Source organism: Rhea americana, unplaced genomic scaffold, assembly GCF_003343005.1.
Source record: "Rhea americana isolate MKP2758 unplaced genomic scaffold, rheAme1 scaffold_20, whole genome shotgun sequence".
Lineage (NCBI taxonomy): Eukaryota > Metazoa > Chordata > Aves > Rheiformes > Rheidae > Rhea > Rhea americana.
In genome coordinates this window covers 5,330,376-5,345,872 of record NW_028186150.1, presented here as the reverse complement: position 1 = coordinate 5,345,872, position 15,497 = coordinate 5,330,376, and the positions used below count along the sequence as shown (strand labels likewise).

Sequence of the window (15,497 nt, the reverse complement as noted above, 5' to 3'; positions counted from 1 at the left end):
CCATCATGGGGAAGAAGCACAAGAAGCACAAGTCGGACAAGCACCCCTACGAGGGTGCGTGGGGGGCCGGCGGGCGGGGGGAGGGAGGCCGCGTTCCCCGAGGGAGGGTTTGGGCCGAGGCCGGGGGGCTCACGGGCCCTGCCGCCCCTGCAGAGTACGTGGAGAAGCCGCTGAAGCTGGTGCTGAAGGTGGGAGGAAGCGAGGTGGCGGAGCTCTCCACGGCGGGCGCCGGGCTGGAGCCGGGCCTCTACGAGGACAAGGCCGAGCACGAGAAGCACAAAGACAGGAAAAGGAAGAAGAGGAAGAAAGGGGAGAAGCAGGTTCCTAGCGAAGAAAAGGAGAAACGAAAGAGAAAAGTTAAGGTGGGCCTTGCTGCTTTTGCGTTTCGGCAAAAAACGCTTCTGCTTCGCCCTGTCCTAATACTAGAAGGTCAACAGACATGAATGTAGCTGGTATGCGTAAATCTGAATGAATTTACTCTCAGTATACGGTTTTTGCCCAAAAATTCGCTCCCATTTCCATTAGATAACTGAATTCATTTGCAATTTATCATCTATTTGCAAATACTGTCAGTAACAGGACCAAGAAAATTAAAAAGGAAAAAAAAATTGCTTCTAAGTAAATGCATTTCTATGAAACAGAATGAAAACTTCATAGTCTCAGAGCAGGAAAAAGTAGTATACTCTCCTGTCAAGGTTACCTACCTAAGAAGTAATTGTAAGACTCACATTCATTCATGTGAAATGTTATTTTAGATATGTTAAAAACATACTCGTGGTTGTGGAGAACATAGAATATAGGCAGCTGTAACTACACTGGCTCTTGAATTAATCACTCTGGAAGAAATTAATTGCTTGTTTATCTCAGTTATGATCCTGTAGACAGAAGTTGATGTTTCTACACTTAAAAGTGGGCAGTTTTTGAAGCAGACTCTTGTTACAGATACAGGTGGTTACCTTAGCAGGCTTGATGTAGTGTAGATATTGCATTCAGTTCATCTAAAGCTAGTGAAATATATTAGGCTAATAAACAAGTCCAAGTACATTTATTTCCCAAGGTGCTTAACTGCAGAGGTTATTACTAAGGATAGATCCAAAGATAGCAAAATTTTTAAACGTTATAGGTACCTTTAATTTAAAATTTCCTAACTCATTCCTACTAGTCCTTCTAAAATCTTCAAAATCATTTCAGAGACTTCTTTGGGAAGAATGTTCTGTACAGAAGACAGTGTAGAGTCATTCCTGTCATACCATTATAGACTGTCTGTTATGCGTAAAAAAAGAAAGGAAAACCCATAAATGATATGCTGCTTTCTAAAGTTGAGGTACTTTATTGTCCAGCAGATGGAGACAGCACATAAAGAATAAAGGTTTTTTAGAACTTCTAACTTCTTTTTAATATGCAGTTGTTCTGAAAAATCCAAAGAGAGCATAATGTACAGTAATAATGCTGATTTAGCAAGTTCTATAAATTTCTGTAGCAGTCTTTCTATTTGTAGGAGGACAAAAAGAAAAGAGATCGAGAACACCCTGACAGCGAGGGAGAACAAGAACTGAAGTGTCAGACTCCTGTGAGGCTGGAATTGCCACCAGAGAAACCATTGACAAGTACTTTATCAAAACAGGAAGGTAGAAAGAATTGAAAATTATTTAGCTTTAGCAAATTCCAGTTTTATTTAATTGACTTGCATTTCCTTTTTCTGTTTTTATAGCAAATGACTTGACATTTTTTTGCTATCCCAATGTTCCCCTCAAACTTACACAAGTAACACTTGAAATATGGTAATATATACTACTTTTGCAGGTTAATATTTACTAACCAAATAAGTGTGAGTAGAGAAATAGATCTCCTATATATGCTGGGTTTTTTGTGCTACTGTATTTCTTTATTGATGATAAACCTTCAATATGCATCAGTTCTGTATAATTGATTGCTAATATCTTGGAAGTTTAGTTCCTCTTGATGTCAGTTTTGTTCCAGCCTTTCTCATAGCACTTTTCTTTCTGGTGTAGAAGTGGAGCAAACACCACTTCAAGAAGCTTTGAATCAACTCATGAGACAGCTGCAGAGGTAAACATTTGTATGTTTATTTTTAGTAGATTTTCAGAGCTATGAAATGAAAGTTGGTAACATACATTGTTAAGGGAAGAGGCCTGTAAAAATCTTTTCTAAAGCTATAAGGCCTATTTCAAGCTTAGTGAATTCTGAAGTGCCTGATAAAAACTTTACCTACAAGCGGCAACATTGAAAACTGCCCAGCATTCAAATGTCAATATACTGATTTGCTTTTTTCATAACATGTAGAACATTTTGTAAAGACAACGTATTGATAATGAACCTAGAGTATTTGCTTTTGTCACTGTTATTGTATACTGTGATGTAAAATAGAGGTATGTGGTTGTTCAAAGAGTGAAAATGTTAATGATAAATATGATTGCTGGCAGGATTATTTTAGAAATTTAAGTACTACTTTAAGAATACATACCTATAACTTCTCCTTGGCTTAGGCACCATGTAAACTCTCCAGTTTCAGATTTAATGTAACTTTTAAAACTATTGAAAATAGGACATATACTTCTTTGCCAGAAGTGTGATGTTGTCTGTGTAAGAAACTTTTTCGTAAAAAAATTTGTGATGAATTTGTTAAAATCATATCTTCATTTATTTTAACTTTGGTTCACCTATAGATAGCCTTATTTACTATAAAAAGGCAGTACACACCTCTTAAAGTTAAACCATGTTTTCTTTCTGTCCTATTAGCCAAATATCTTTTCATTAAACAATCTGATTTTCAGAATAGGAATTTATTTTTCTTCAGTGATCTGTGGTTGAAGATATTCTTTCATGATTTAAGATTAAAGAAAATATATATATATATATAAAATGTCTTGTACAAGAGTGAGAGATCTTTCCTTTGATCTGTCCTATCAAATCAAACTATAAAACCTTGTTAGGTTTGAATTGAATTCAGACCAATTGACATGCCAGACTTTGTATAGGTAATACCACTTTGGGAGAGGGTTGAATGACAAATACTGGAAGTCTTAGAAATTTTTTATGTAAAAACTTTTAAAAGTACATAACCTGAAAATTAAATTAAACATAATTGTAAATATACACATTCTTCACAACTTTAAGAAACAAGCTTTCTTTTTCAGAGTAAGTAATCTAATAAATGAATACAAATATTCATTCTCTTAATTCTTAGTCTCTTTATTTTCCATTGACACAAGTAAAATATAAAACAGCTGTTCAAGAAACCAAAACCTAAAAAGAATGATTATTTTGAATCTTCATAGGAACACAGATATTTATCAAAAACACAGAACTAACTTCTAAAATATGATTGTAGCACTTTTCTAGTATAGGGTTTGCATATGGGATTTTTTCAACTTCAGAAGGGAAAGATTCTGCTGACACAAGCTCGCTTTATGTTTTTCGGTTCCTTTTGAACTTAGTCCTTTCCCTTCTGTTTAATTTCAAGCTCAGTATGTTCTTTGTTAAAAATTGAAACATTTAAAAAAGTCTCTTCATATCTTAACAGAAAGGATCCAAGTTCTTTCTTTTCATTTCCTGTGACTGACTTTATCGCCCCTGGCTATTCCATGATCATTAAAAACCCAATGGATTTTAGTACTATGAAAGAGAAGATCAAGAACAATGAGTACCAGTCCATAGAAGAATTAAAGGTAACTCTTTAAATTTTATTTTGACTACAAAGAGGTATTATCAGTTTCAGTGTATGGATTTATTCAAACTTTTTTTTTTTTCAATTTTGTTGAACACTGGTATTTTATGAGAATATGAAGTTGCCAAAAGAATCAGCATTTCTGCCTGAAAGAATATTTCTTGTTGACTTTTTTGTGAGCAAGTAAGTTCTGGACGTGAAAGAAAAAACACATTTCCAGTTTCTAAATGTGCATCTCTAAAAGATGTGGATGGATTTTTTTTTTTTTTTTTAATAAATAACTTAGGGCACACGTGACTAAGTGAAATGCTGAAACTGAGTACTTCTGTGTGATGGTGGCTAATCACAATACACGAATTTGTTTCATCAGTCCCATGGCAATACTTTTCTTTTAAAGCCATAACACAACAGATTTTACTACTGTACAGAATTAGATTAATGTTTACAATCCCTCTAGATTACACATCCAAATATAAGCCATACCTTTAAAAGTTGTGAGATATGCAAGCTAATCAAAGTTCCAGAAGGGAACATTTCAGTTTGCCTTCTCTTACCTCTTTGCTGGCTACTCAGGTTTCTCGGCACCAGGCTCTGCATGTGTGTGCATGCGTGACCTCTAGTGGATTAGAGGTCTCATTTTGAAGGATCCTAGAGCTCTTAAAAGGTGTGATGTGGGAGGTTGGTTGGTTGGGTTTTTTTTTTTTTTTAGTTTTTTGGTTTCCTTTCTTCTTCAACAGAAATGTTCTCTAGTTTTGTGCTTGGCTAAATGAGGACCTGAGAAGTGTAGTATGTGTGTAATTAGCAATTGAACTTAGATAATAGTTACCAGTTTTGGCTGTATTCTATTGCATGTTCTTATTGAGAGCTCTGAAACTTAAGAAAATATTCCCTGTTGTTTCAGCTGTTTCCGGTTAGTCTGGCAGACAGATCTAGAGAATGTCTTTCTCCCTGCTTTCTGGCTTCTCAACTCTTTCACAAACATCAGCATGTATTTGTACTGGAAGATGTTTGTGCTAAAAGCTGATTTTCATTTTAATTTTATGTCTTTGTAAATACCCGAGACTGTGATAAAGCAGATTTATAGAGGGTCTGCAATAAGTTTTGCAATTACGTTAGTTATTTAAGAAATGAGCTTCAAATAGGCATACTTTTTTTTTTTTCTTAATTGTAACTGCAACTTTGGCAAATTATCAGTAATGACTTTGAATTACAACTTCTCAGTATTTAAATTTAGTGTCATTAATTTTTTTTTAAGTACTAGTTTCATATAGTGAAGTGAGTAAAGGTGCCTAAATCAAAGAATCACAGAATGGTTGAGGTTGGAAGGGGCCCCTCCTTGCTCAAACGTATGCTGTCTTGTACTTACTGGAGATACAAAAAACAATATGGGCAAGGAAAACTGGCTTATTGCTAAACCTTATGGTTTCATCTGGTTTTTATCTTGGCAAAATTTAGTCAATATTTAAACACAAGACTTCTTTCTGAGTGACTAGAAAGAGCAATGGGGAAAACTTGAGTTGCCTTACTTTGGTTTCTTTTAATAACTGCTGATTTGTGGGGAAGGAGGTAATTTTAGCTAAAAAAAATTTGCGTCAACACTAGGAATAGCACTGAACATTTAGAACATTTTCAGGATGTTTATTGGAGTGATAGTTTTGAGACTTCAGAGTCTAATCTACATGCTTATTTCAGAAGATTTCAATCACAATTCTGTTTAAATACATTTCTTACGTTCATTAAGCAGAAATGTTCTTTGAAGTTATTTTTAACTAATGCTCAAGATACTGCTTATATTGCGACTAGGACTTTAATATAATATATTATAAAAACCTTCACTTTCATTCTGAAATCAGTATTTCTTTACAGGATAACTTCAAATTGATGTGTACTAATGCAATGATTTACAACAAACCAGACACTATTTACTACAAAGCTGCAAAGAAACTACTGCACTCAGGGATGAAGATACTTAGCCAGGTAATAGAAAATTACAAAACAAAGCGTTAAGAAGTATGCTTCTTGCTCTTTGGTGCCTTTTCATTTTACTTTTTGTATATGGATCTCACCAAAACTGTTAAGATTGGTTTAACACTTCCCAAGTGTTTACATATTAGATTTAAATGGTGCGTTGTTTTAAGGATCATGCTTTTAGCACAGCTACCAAGTTACTTATAACTATTTGTACTTAATATTACATTTTTCTAAATTGCCTTTATATTTGCTAATATTAGGAAAAAACCACTGAAATAAAATCATCCTGTATGGGTAAGTTAGGAAAAAATTAATTGACATAGAAAATAAAAGCATTCCTTTTTTTTTTTTTTTTTTTTTTTTTTCCTTTAGGAAAGAATTCAGAGCCTGAAACAAAGTATAGAATTCATGGCTGACCTGCAGAAGACCAGGAAGCAGAAAGACAAGATGGAACAGCAGCCAAATGGGGAAGATGAAAATGGTCTTGGGAAAGACAAAGGAGAACCTGTGGATGGTGACACCAAAGTATTCAAAACACCTAACAAAGAACTCAAAAAGTGAAGTATAATCTCAGTAACGATTACACCCTTATACTACTGAAGCAAAATGACCTTTAGGGACCGTTGGAGATGAGTTTATATCTTTCTGGTACTCCATATGCACTAAGACTTGTTCATTTCAATGGACAACATTTGTATAAAGCATCTTGTCTATCAGAATTAAATATATTTAGAATCATTTTATAGGATACCAGCATTTTCATGGGGGTAACCCTGTACTACATATCAACTCTATTCCTTCAACTGTTTTCTATTTCAGTGCAGATTTGAAAATACTGCTACTAAAATTCAGAGTAGCTACTATTACATTTTACCAAAAATATCATTGTTAGTTTTGTGGGAGTGAGGATGTAAAATCTTGCAGTATGCCAAGCTAGGACAGCAGCATAGCTAAAGCAGGCTGTATACAAGGAATTCTCTAGTTATTAACATAAACTCACCATTTGTGGACAGGTCTCTTTCACATGTTTTCCACTGCTATATTAAATATAATCATACTAAATGTTTTTTTTTAATTTTTCAGTTGTTTCGTCCACAAAAAACATTTGCATAGTTTGAAATAAAAATATCTCCCACATACCATCCTCTCATACCTAGGCCATTCAGTATCTGTTAAAGTAAATGCTAGTAACTGAGAGATGTGGATTTTTATACAGAAAGGACAAAGATCTACTTGAAGACAAATTAAGAAACAACAGCTTGGAAAGGGAACAAGAGCAGATTGATCGTATTGTTAGAGAATCCGGAGGAAAGTTAACAAGACGACTTGCAAACAGCCAGGTGAATCTTTGGGTATTTGGAAACTCAATTCATTCTTTCATGAACGAGGCTTACTTAGCATCTTATTTCAGTTGAAACTCAAGGTACATGTTTAGTACAGTTTACACCATTTTACTCAACTGATAATTTGTATAATATCTTAAGCTGAAAAAAAGAAGCATTTCAGTTGAATGCATGCTGAATTTCGTCAGCAAAACAAGTTCTCTTTAAGTTTTTGCTGATCTTAGATAAATTCATAGGAAAAGATGAGTAATGGGAAACTCAAGAATGTATCTTAAATCTGACCTGCAGAAAACTCACTAGTTCTGAAACACCCACATATTTGTTCAAAGAAATAGTTTGATAAAACTTAGGCCCATTTCATTTTTTATGAAGAATGAATTAAATATTTTATCTCTTAGTCTCTGTAGAAATGTTATTTATCGTAATTCCTTGTGCCTACACCAATAGTGAAGGTATCTGGTAAAAATAAAGAATTTAGAGCAGCAGTCATATTTGAATATGACTGATCTTTACAGATCCCTTTCTGTTTACTACTTAAGTAATTTTATGTGGTATTTTTAATAGTTTAAGAACAGTGATTTTTAACTAGTATGTACATTAAAATAGTCTAATCCTCTTTCAGTGTGAATTTGAAAGAAGAAAACCAGATGGTACTACAACTCTAGGCCTTCTTAATCCAGTTGACCTTAATGCAGGTGGTAAGTTGGCATGGTCCAGGTCACAAGCCACTTTCACTTACCTGGTGTTCTGCTTTTTTGCTGGGGCAGATTGGCAAATGCTGTCCAACAACCAAATACTTCTTTGTAATGTGATAAAGAACAGGGTTTAAAAAGGTGCAGCTGAGGGAGCAGGAACAGAACAATAGTGGGAGCCCTCTGTGGTTGTTACTTCTCTTTTTTGTGTCAGCTGTTTGTGAGAGGTGCAGGAGAAAGCTGTTGCTATATGTTTTGGCTCATTTAATTCCTGGTCTCCCCTTAAGTCTCATTCACATACAGAATATAGCCTTTGTTGACCCAAAGGGTCACAACCTTCCGGAAGTGGCCGCTGGAAACTGTCCAGGTCTCAGTTTACTTTGTCATGTCGATACTGTCTAATACATTGCCACTAGCTAAAAGAAAGCATTGGCTTGAGTGTTTAACTGCCACTGACTATGCCTAGGATAGACAGAAACCAAACTGAAAATTTGATTTATCCCTTCCCCTTATTTATGCAGCAGAAAAATTCAGCAGGAATAAAGTTCTGTCTTCCATAGTAAGTTAGATCCTCTTTGATTACACAGCCTTTGTTAGGGGAGGGCAGGAGGGAGAAAAAGCAACAATCTTCTATACTTAATTAGCATCATTTAAACAAATTCAGATTTAAGACTACATGCAATTTCTAGTACACATTAGGAGATGATAATGCATTTTGAGAGTTGCATCCTCTTTATTCTGAAGTTTCTGGCTAGGAGTGATTGTAATTAATGAGTTTGGACATCTCTCAGGTCATTCAACTATGGCTTCATTGTTTTGTGTTTTATTGTAGAACCAGGTTACTGCCCTGTAAAGCTGGGTATGACAGCAGGAAGACTTCAGTCAGGAGTCAATACATTACAAGGGTTCAAAGAAGATAAAAGAAATAAGGTTACTCCAGGCAAGTGCTGATTTTTTTTTTTTTTTTTTTTTTACTGTAAATCCTCTTCCTTACAACACATTCTGTTTATGATCTCATTACCAGTATACAGACAGCTTAGAACCTAGTTTAATAATAAAACATTGTCTGTTACATGTATTTATCGCAAAACTAAACAGCACATCATAAAATTTAGCTTAATTTGTACATACAAAAATGGAAATGTTCTTACTAAAGTGTTCATATATAATGGGAAGTATAGGAACTATATCAGATAAATAAAGTTTTTCTAGCTTAGAGCATAGTGAGCAGTTTGAAAACCTATTAGCAACACTGAACTGAATTTTCATATTGTGTTAAAGCATAAAGTACTGTTAATATAACATTTGTAAATAAAAACACATTTCAAATAGGCTTTAGTAATTTGTTTTAAGCTTGAATATGCTCCTAAAAGTTCCCTTTTTGGGGGACTATTTTACAATGCATTCTTGTTTCCATGTAACATACATTGGAGATAGTAATTAGCAATGTTGTTACTCGTCAGTGATGTACTTGAATTATGGACCTTATAGTTCCTATGCTCCAACATATGATTCTACATTTGCCAACATCAGCAAAGATGATTCAGACCTAATCTATTCAACATATGGGGAAGACTCTAATCAAGGATCTTTCAGGTAAGCAGGCAACTAGGATGTACGTAACAGCTTTCATGTACAGGAGCTGTTATGTTCAAATCATAGTATTTGCTGCTGAATGATGCCAGGCTTAGTTTGCGTTTTTTTTTTTTTTTTTTTTTTTTTTTTTTTTTTTTTTTTTTTTTGTTAAGATGAAGTCCTTAATAAGAAAATGTGCCTGTAATGTGAAGTTAGCCGGGACTGAAAGATTTGCTGCTACTGATTATGTAAAGAATTTAGATTCTAACACTTAGAGTATTTATGACTTGCATTGAAAGGCTGATGTTCAAAACCAGGAAAGCATTGATTGGTCCAAATGTTTATACAAATTGCTTTTCTTCTAATGTTAATGAACCTTTTTACTACCTCGAACAAGAGGCATATTTGTTAATGTCATATTAAGCAAGCCACTGACACTGGCCAAGCCACTATGGTTATAGGAAGAGATGCAAGTCCAGAGATAACAATTACCAATTTATTCTCAAATTGTATACTGCTAGCAGTGCTGATATTATTCATCACAGCAGAATGACTGGTTTTCATTATTATCCTTGATTATAACACAAACTCAAAGTTAATGAAGTCCTTATGTTTTAAAAGAATCTCAAAAATAGAATACATTATGGTACAAATTCATCTGAAATTTCAATACTTAAGTACAGTGTAAGTAAGTGTTAAAATGCTTGTGAAAGTTTGTTCTGTTTGATTCTGCTGCCTGAGGCAGTATACTTTTAATTGTATTTCAGTCTTTGTTAGGAATCTGAATGGTTTCCTAGACTACAAAGTCATGTATAGCTAAACAAAAGCAAGCCATTTCTATACTTCTTATATGTCAGCATTTTCTAGCTTTACATACTGGTTTGACTTTGCATAACAAAAAATCTTCCCATTGAATGTTTGATTTGAAAGTGGTTACCTTAATTATCTTTTGATCTTCTAGTATTCATGATTTTTTGATGAAATCACAAGATTATCCTTTTGTAATGGCTGATAGTTTGCTTGATGTTCTAACAAAAGGAGGACATTCTAGATCTCTCAGAGAACTAGAAACGGTAAGAGTGAATTCATAAGTTTTCTGATGTTTATTCTTAGTGCACAACTATAAAGCTGGAGAAAGATGATATGTTGGTTCTTACATGTGGGTCCCTTTTAATTAGCAAAATTTGGCAGTGAAGACTGACTTGTAAATTAGTGAGAAATGAAAATTAACATTACTGTAGCTTGGCAAAATTTTACATCCTTCCTCTCTATCTACTTTCCGATACACGTTAGTACTGGGTCCTGTTTCATTTCGTAAGAAAACACAGCAATACGCTTGCTGTTTAGAAAATAGGTGATCATGGAAGTTTTGGCTTCCATGAAAAGCTAAGCGTGCATCTACTAGCCACTCTGTCAGAAGAATAAGTAACTATCTTTTTTTTCCTCTGGTAAGTAAGTGCATTGCTTTTGCACTCAAATATGTGCTATGTAAGAATACTAAAGAACTACTTGTTAAATCTTTATGAAATTTTAATATTTAGTGAAAAGGATGGAACAAAATTCACAATCTTAGAATTAGCAGAGAATCTCCACAAGATAATTACAGTTAACTAAAGCTCTAGATTTGAATGTCACATGCGTGTAAACTATTGAAAGAAACTGTACAGAGCTTTTTAGTTCATATTGTTCATATATTAGTTAGTTAATACTGGAAATAGTTCCTGGATTAAAGGTTAGCCTTTGGCCTTTGCTTAGCAGTATTAGTTTGTTTATTTTTTTTTCCAGCATCTAATCATCATCTTTCTTCCTTTTCTCACCCCCTACCCCCACAGTAAATAATCTGTGGTGAAATCACTTCAGAAAAACATAGAAACATTTGCAAAGAGAATAAAAGAATGTATGCAATCAAAATGTCTTTCAGTAATCATAGTATCCTTTCTCTGATATCTGTATAATGCTATCTAAAAAATAGCAACATTGTAACTGGGTTTACAGAGCAAGCTTGCTGTGACACTGTGTAACTTACTTACCTCAATTTAAAAAATACAGTATTGAAAGGCTTTGCTTTGAACTTAAGGATAAGATTAATTTTAATGCCTTATTTAAAAATCTTTTCTCAATTCAGCCACTGGAGGAAGCTGAAGGCCCACATGAAAGAAGTGATGGAACAAGAGATGTGAAGGTAAGACTTTATCAGTTAACTACTCTACACAATATGTTTAACTTCTTAACTATGAAACTGTCTACACCTGTAAAGCCTACGAAGCTACATTAAAACTTTGACAAGCTGTGTATATATATATATGTATACTTTATGTAAATTGTGACAACTGCTTGCTATTTTGTAGGTATTTTGAGAACCCGAATTTCCAAAAGATGTCTTAAATGAGAGATTGTTTCAAAAGAACAAGAAAATGTTCAAGTATTTTTGTTTGTGACTGTTCAGTTTTTTATTTTACTTATTTATTTATTTATTTATTTGCTTCTATTATGTGCTATATGTTCTGCTTGGTAGTTGTGGCAGTTTTACTTATTTGAAAATAATGCTTGCTTTTATCGTGAACTTATCAGTATAACATACCACACAATACATGGTGGGTACACAATATCTTTGGGGGATTTTTTTCAAATAGTTTGTGTCCCTGTAAACATACTGTATATATCACTGAAGTCATTCCACCCAACAAACTTTCCTCAGTTGGAAAGAGAGGAGTATCATTCTAGTGAAAGGACTGTTCTCCTGAAACCTTCATCTGCTGACAGTGCCCTGGTTGGTTTTGTCTCTTAGCCTCATACATTGTGGAAAAAATCTGGTTTGAGTGAGCTAAAGAAAACATTTAATTAGGACACTTTGGACAAATGCCCCTATTATTTGAGTATAGAATAGGATAGCAAGCTGAGTAACTGTAGGATAGTAAAAGTTTCACAGAGTGTCTTTCAGCTTTCCAGCTATATGCTAATTTTCTTTCTGTAGAGCAGATTAAAATTAATTAACTTGCTATTTTAATTTACCTAAAGCAATTTTGTTGTTTCAGGACTGGGCTAAGTATTACCTAAATTAGTTGTTGGGTTTGTTTTGTTTTAGATCATGGAAACTGATATGGCTAGCAGATTGGACTCTGCTAACAATGACAGACTTACAGCGCTAAAAGCAGTTACAAACTTTGGCCTGCCCATAGAAGAGTTTGAGTCTGAGGGTGAGTTTTCTTCATACTTGCACTTCTAATATGGCTGTAGTTGTTTTAATGAAAGATATTTAAAGGTCTCATTCCCTTGACATACTATAATGTGAGTAAATACATTCTTATTAGTTAGGACTCTTTTTTTTCCCCCTCTTTATTAAACAGAGGCTGAAATCTTCCAGAGGAAACTTGATGAAACAACAAAGCTTCTGAGAGCGCTCCAGGATGCTCAAAATGAACGACTAAGTACAAAACCTCCCCCTAATATGATCTGTCTTCTTGGTCCATCTTACAGAGAGATGCACTTAGGTAAACATTACTTTTTCTGATCACTTCTGCAGAATTGATCAAATGTGAATTTTTATTAAAAGGTTACAGTCCCTAAGACAGACAAAGGTTTAACATTTACACTATGCAGTGTTTGGAATCTGCACAGGAGACTTAACATTAAATTCAGGTTTTGTATGTAAAGTCAGATGAAGGTTTTAGGCACTGATTGGAAGTATTTCCTCCTTATTAATAGTTTCTCTAGAACTGTTAGAGAGCTTTCTCAGTGCCACAAGACATACAGTAGCTGAGTGCCTCTTAATAATTTTTCCACTGTCTTTAAGCAACTCCTCTTCAATATTCCCAAGTTCTTATTGTGAGGCTAGCTTTATTCCAAATTTGATCTAGTTAACAGCCTATTTTTTTATGCCACTTAATTGTTGTATCCAACATACGTTAATTATTTGAGGAAAGTGCCTGGTCTCACAGCTCAGTTACGCAGTCTACTTAATGGCAGCTCTCTGCAAAACAGCATCCTCCTCACACAGTCCTATGTCAACCAGAATTAACTTGTGTAGCATCAACTATAGCATCTGTGGTCTAAAGTAATTAATCAGCTCAATGTGATGGGATGCAGTCCCCATTATTGCATAAATGTTACCAAGTCATTACAAATCTAAACTTTTTATTTAACATAAGATTTGATCCAGATTAAGTACTTTTAGCTTCCCACTTGAAGGAGAACTATGACATTTGTAGCAACAGGAATAGCCATCCCAGTTTATATGCAAAACTAAGAATGTGTGCCTGAATCCCCAAAACCGGGTATTACTGATCTAGCTGCTACATGAGTGCCACCAGATCTCTCCCAGCATTCTTTCTTATTTCTTCTATTCTTACGGCACCTCTCTCACTGTTCCTAGTGTCTCTTGCACAATCACACACAACAACAAAGAACTTGTGTCACAGCAACATTATTTAGCATTGGTGCATGTGTAGCTAAACAATTAAAACTCCATTTACAGGGTCAAGTGCTCATTTGAATGACTCTGTGTGCATATTTGCATATAAACACATCCACTTTTATCTTTTTAGCTGAGAGAGTAACCAATAATCTGAAAGAACTTGCACAACAAGTGACTCCAGGTGATATTGTTAGTACATATGGAATCCGGAAAGCAATGGGAATTTCAGTTCCTGTACCTGATACAGAAGACAGCTGGGTAGATTTAACAGATGGTGAGTATAACAAAATGTATTACAGCATCTGTTCAGCTAAAACTGAACCACATCTGCAAATCATTAAAATGGTTCATGGTAGAAATTGTAGTACTTTAGTTCTAACTTCCTTTTCTAAAATTCTGGTTTTGTTGAAAGTTGCTGTGCTTGGTCTCAGTCCAAAATTAATCTTTTGGATGTATGGAACTATGGTTCAGCTACTTAAAGTAGTTATTTTACCATTTGATTTAAGTGCAAGATGACATTTTTGCCTTTCCACAGTTCTAAAGGTTGAAAATAAAAGATGAATAAACTAGTAATAGATATAAAGCTAAACAAATTTCTGCAGGTAAAATTATGAAGTAGCATGAATTTATTAATATTGCACAAACTTAATTCAGTACTTGTGTATGTAAAATACCTCATGGTGGAAAAAATGGTCATATTTAAACATGCTTACCTGTTGTGACCTTGCCCCAAAGCTCAACTTCGTTTTCTAGCATTGCCAAATTTCCAAGCTTGGCAATCCATTAAATTCTAGCTTTTCCGTTTAGAGTGAATTTATTTATAAGAGTGATCCTATTCCTCACTGTTGCTAAAAGGACATCTTTCTCCCCAAAGCTATTGTCTGTGCACTATTCTTCCTTACTTGGGCCAGCTGTAGTATTCTGTAAAGTGACTGCATCAATTCATTTATCTGGCAAAAAAGTAACTGTCCTTCCTAGGTGAAGGAGTCACTTCGGTACATGCCAGAACAAGATCTCCCCCTTGTGACAGTGGCTTATTAGACCACCTTAACTATCACAGCSTACACGGATTGTGTTACTTACTTTCTAAAGAGGATACAAGTTTAGCTTCAAGAAAGCTAATTCCCATAACAAATTTACATGCTCTGTGGGTTCATAAGTAGTTTCATTTAAGTTGGTGTTTAATTCAAAGAGCAGGATTACTCCAGGAATTTACTTACCTTTTCAAGCAAATATCTCAAGAAATTTTAACCTGAAAATTTCTGTTTTGTAACAGTGTGCAAGAGGTTATTTAATAGAAATAAACTAGATTTTTTTTTTTTCTTGAACTGTTGTGTAAAATGCATTTAACAGGACTATGTGTACAAATAGCATGGAACTTTAGGAGAAGTATTATACTGTATGTGCAATTCTTTTGTTGAGGACTATTAGATATGCTAATTGACCTAGCATCTGTTGTAATCTTTCAGACTTCCAGGAACCTAAAAAGACTGTCACCATCACTGAAAATGAATGTGGTCCAGTTATAGTCTGAAGCTTCAGTTAAGTTTACAGGTGTTTGATTGTATTTAAGAACCAGATAAACGTTCAAGTGTACTCACTGAGCATGTGTATATTGTGTGTTAAAGAAACTACTTTTGTTTATTAAATTTTGAAACCGATGGCAGATAAAATTAAACTTTTTGTATTAGAGTTACTCCTGCTATATAAATCTGCTAAATTATTCTTTCCATATGACTGATTATTTTAAAGCAATTCTGCTGCATTAAGGTTTCCTTGCACTGTCTGGAAAAGTCAAAGCATAAGCAAAAACA

General features: G+C 34.4%; 1 protein-coding gene across 1 annotated transcript; it reads left to right on the top strand.

Annotated features, from left to right (window-relative positions):
- The first annotated feature begins 5 nt into the window (after positions 1 to 5).
- On the top strand, positions 6 to 15,379 carry BRD7 (bromodomain containing 7). The gene is made up of 17 exons (XM_085303838.1): positions 6 to 54; positions 154 to 362; positions 1,499 to 1,628; positions 2,013 to 2,070; positions 3,545 to 3,689; positions 5,555 to 5,665; positions 6,032 to 6,216; positions 6,876 to 6,999; positions 7,625 to 7,700; positions 8,527 to 8,634; positions 9,158 to 9,290; positions 10,231 to 10,342; positions 11,395 to 11,451; positions 12,355 to 12,466; positions 12,617 to 12,760; positions 13,814 to 13,957; positions 15,153 to 15,379. Exons 1-17 carry the CDS (start codon positions 6 to 8, stop codon positions 15,215 to 15,217), a joined length of 1,962 nt encoding a protein of 653 aa, XP_085159964.1. The 3' UTR covers positions 15,218 to 15,379.
- The last annotated feature ends 118 nt before the right edge of the window (positions 15,380 to 15,497 follow it).

What these genes read in the sequence shown, in the direction of transcription:
- BRD7 (XM_085303838.1), top strand. Translation starts at nt 6, where the DNA reads ATGGGGAAGAAGCACAAGAAGCACAAGTCGGACAAGCACCCCTACGAG. An exon ending in AGTCCATAGAAGAATTAAAG is followed by an intron (nt 3,690 to 5,554) that starts GTAACTCTTTAA and finishes ATTTCTTTACAG; the next exon opens with GATAACTTCAAATTGATGTG. An exon ending in TCTAATCAAGGATCTTTCAG is followed by an intron (nt 9,291 to 10,230) that starts GTAAGCAGGCAA and finishes TTGATCTTCTAG; the next exon opens with TATTCATGATTTTTTGATGA.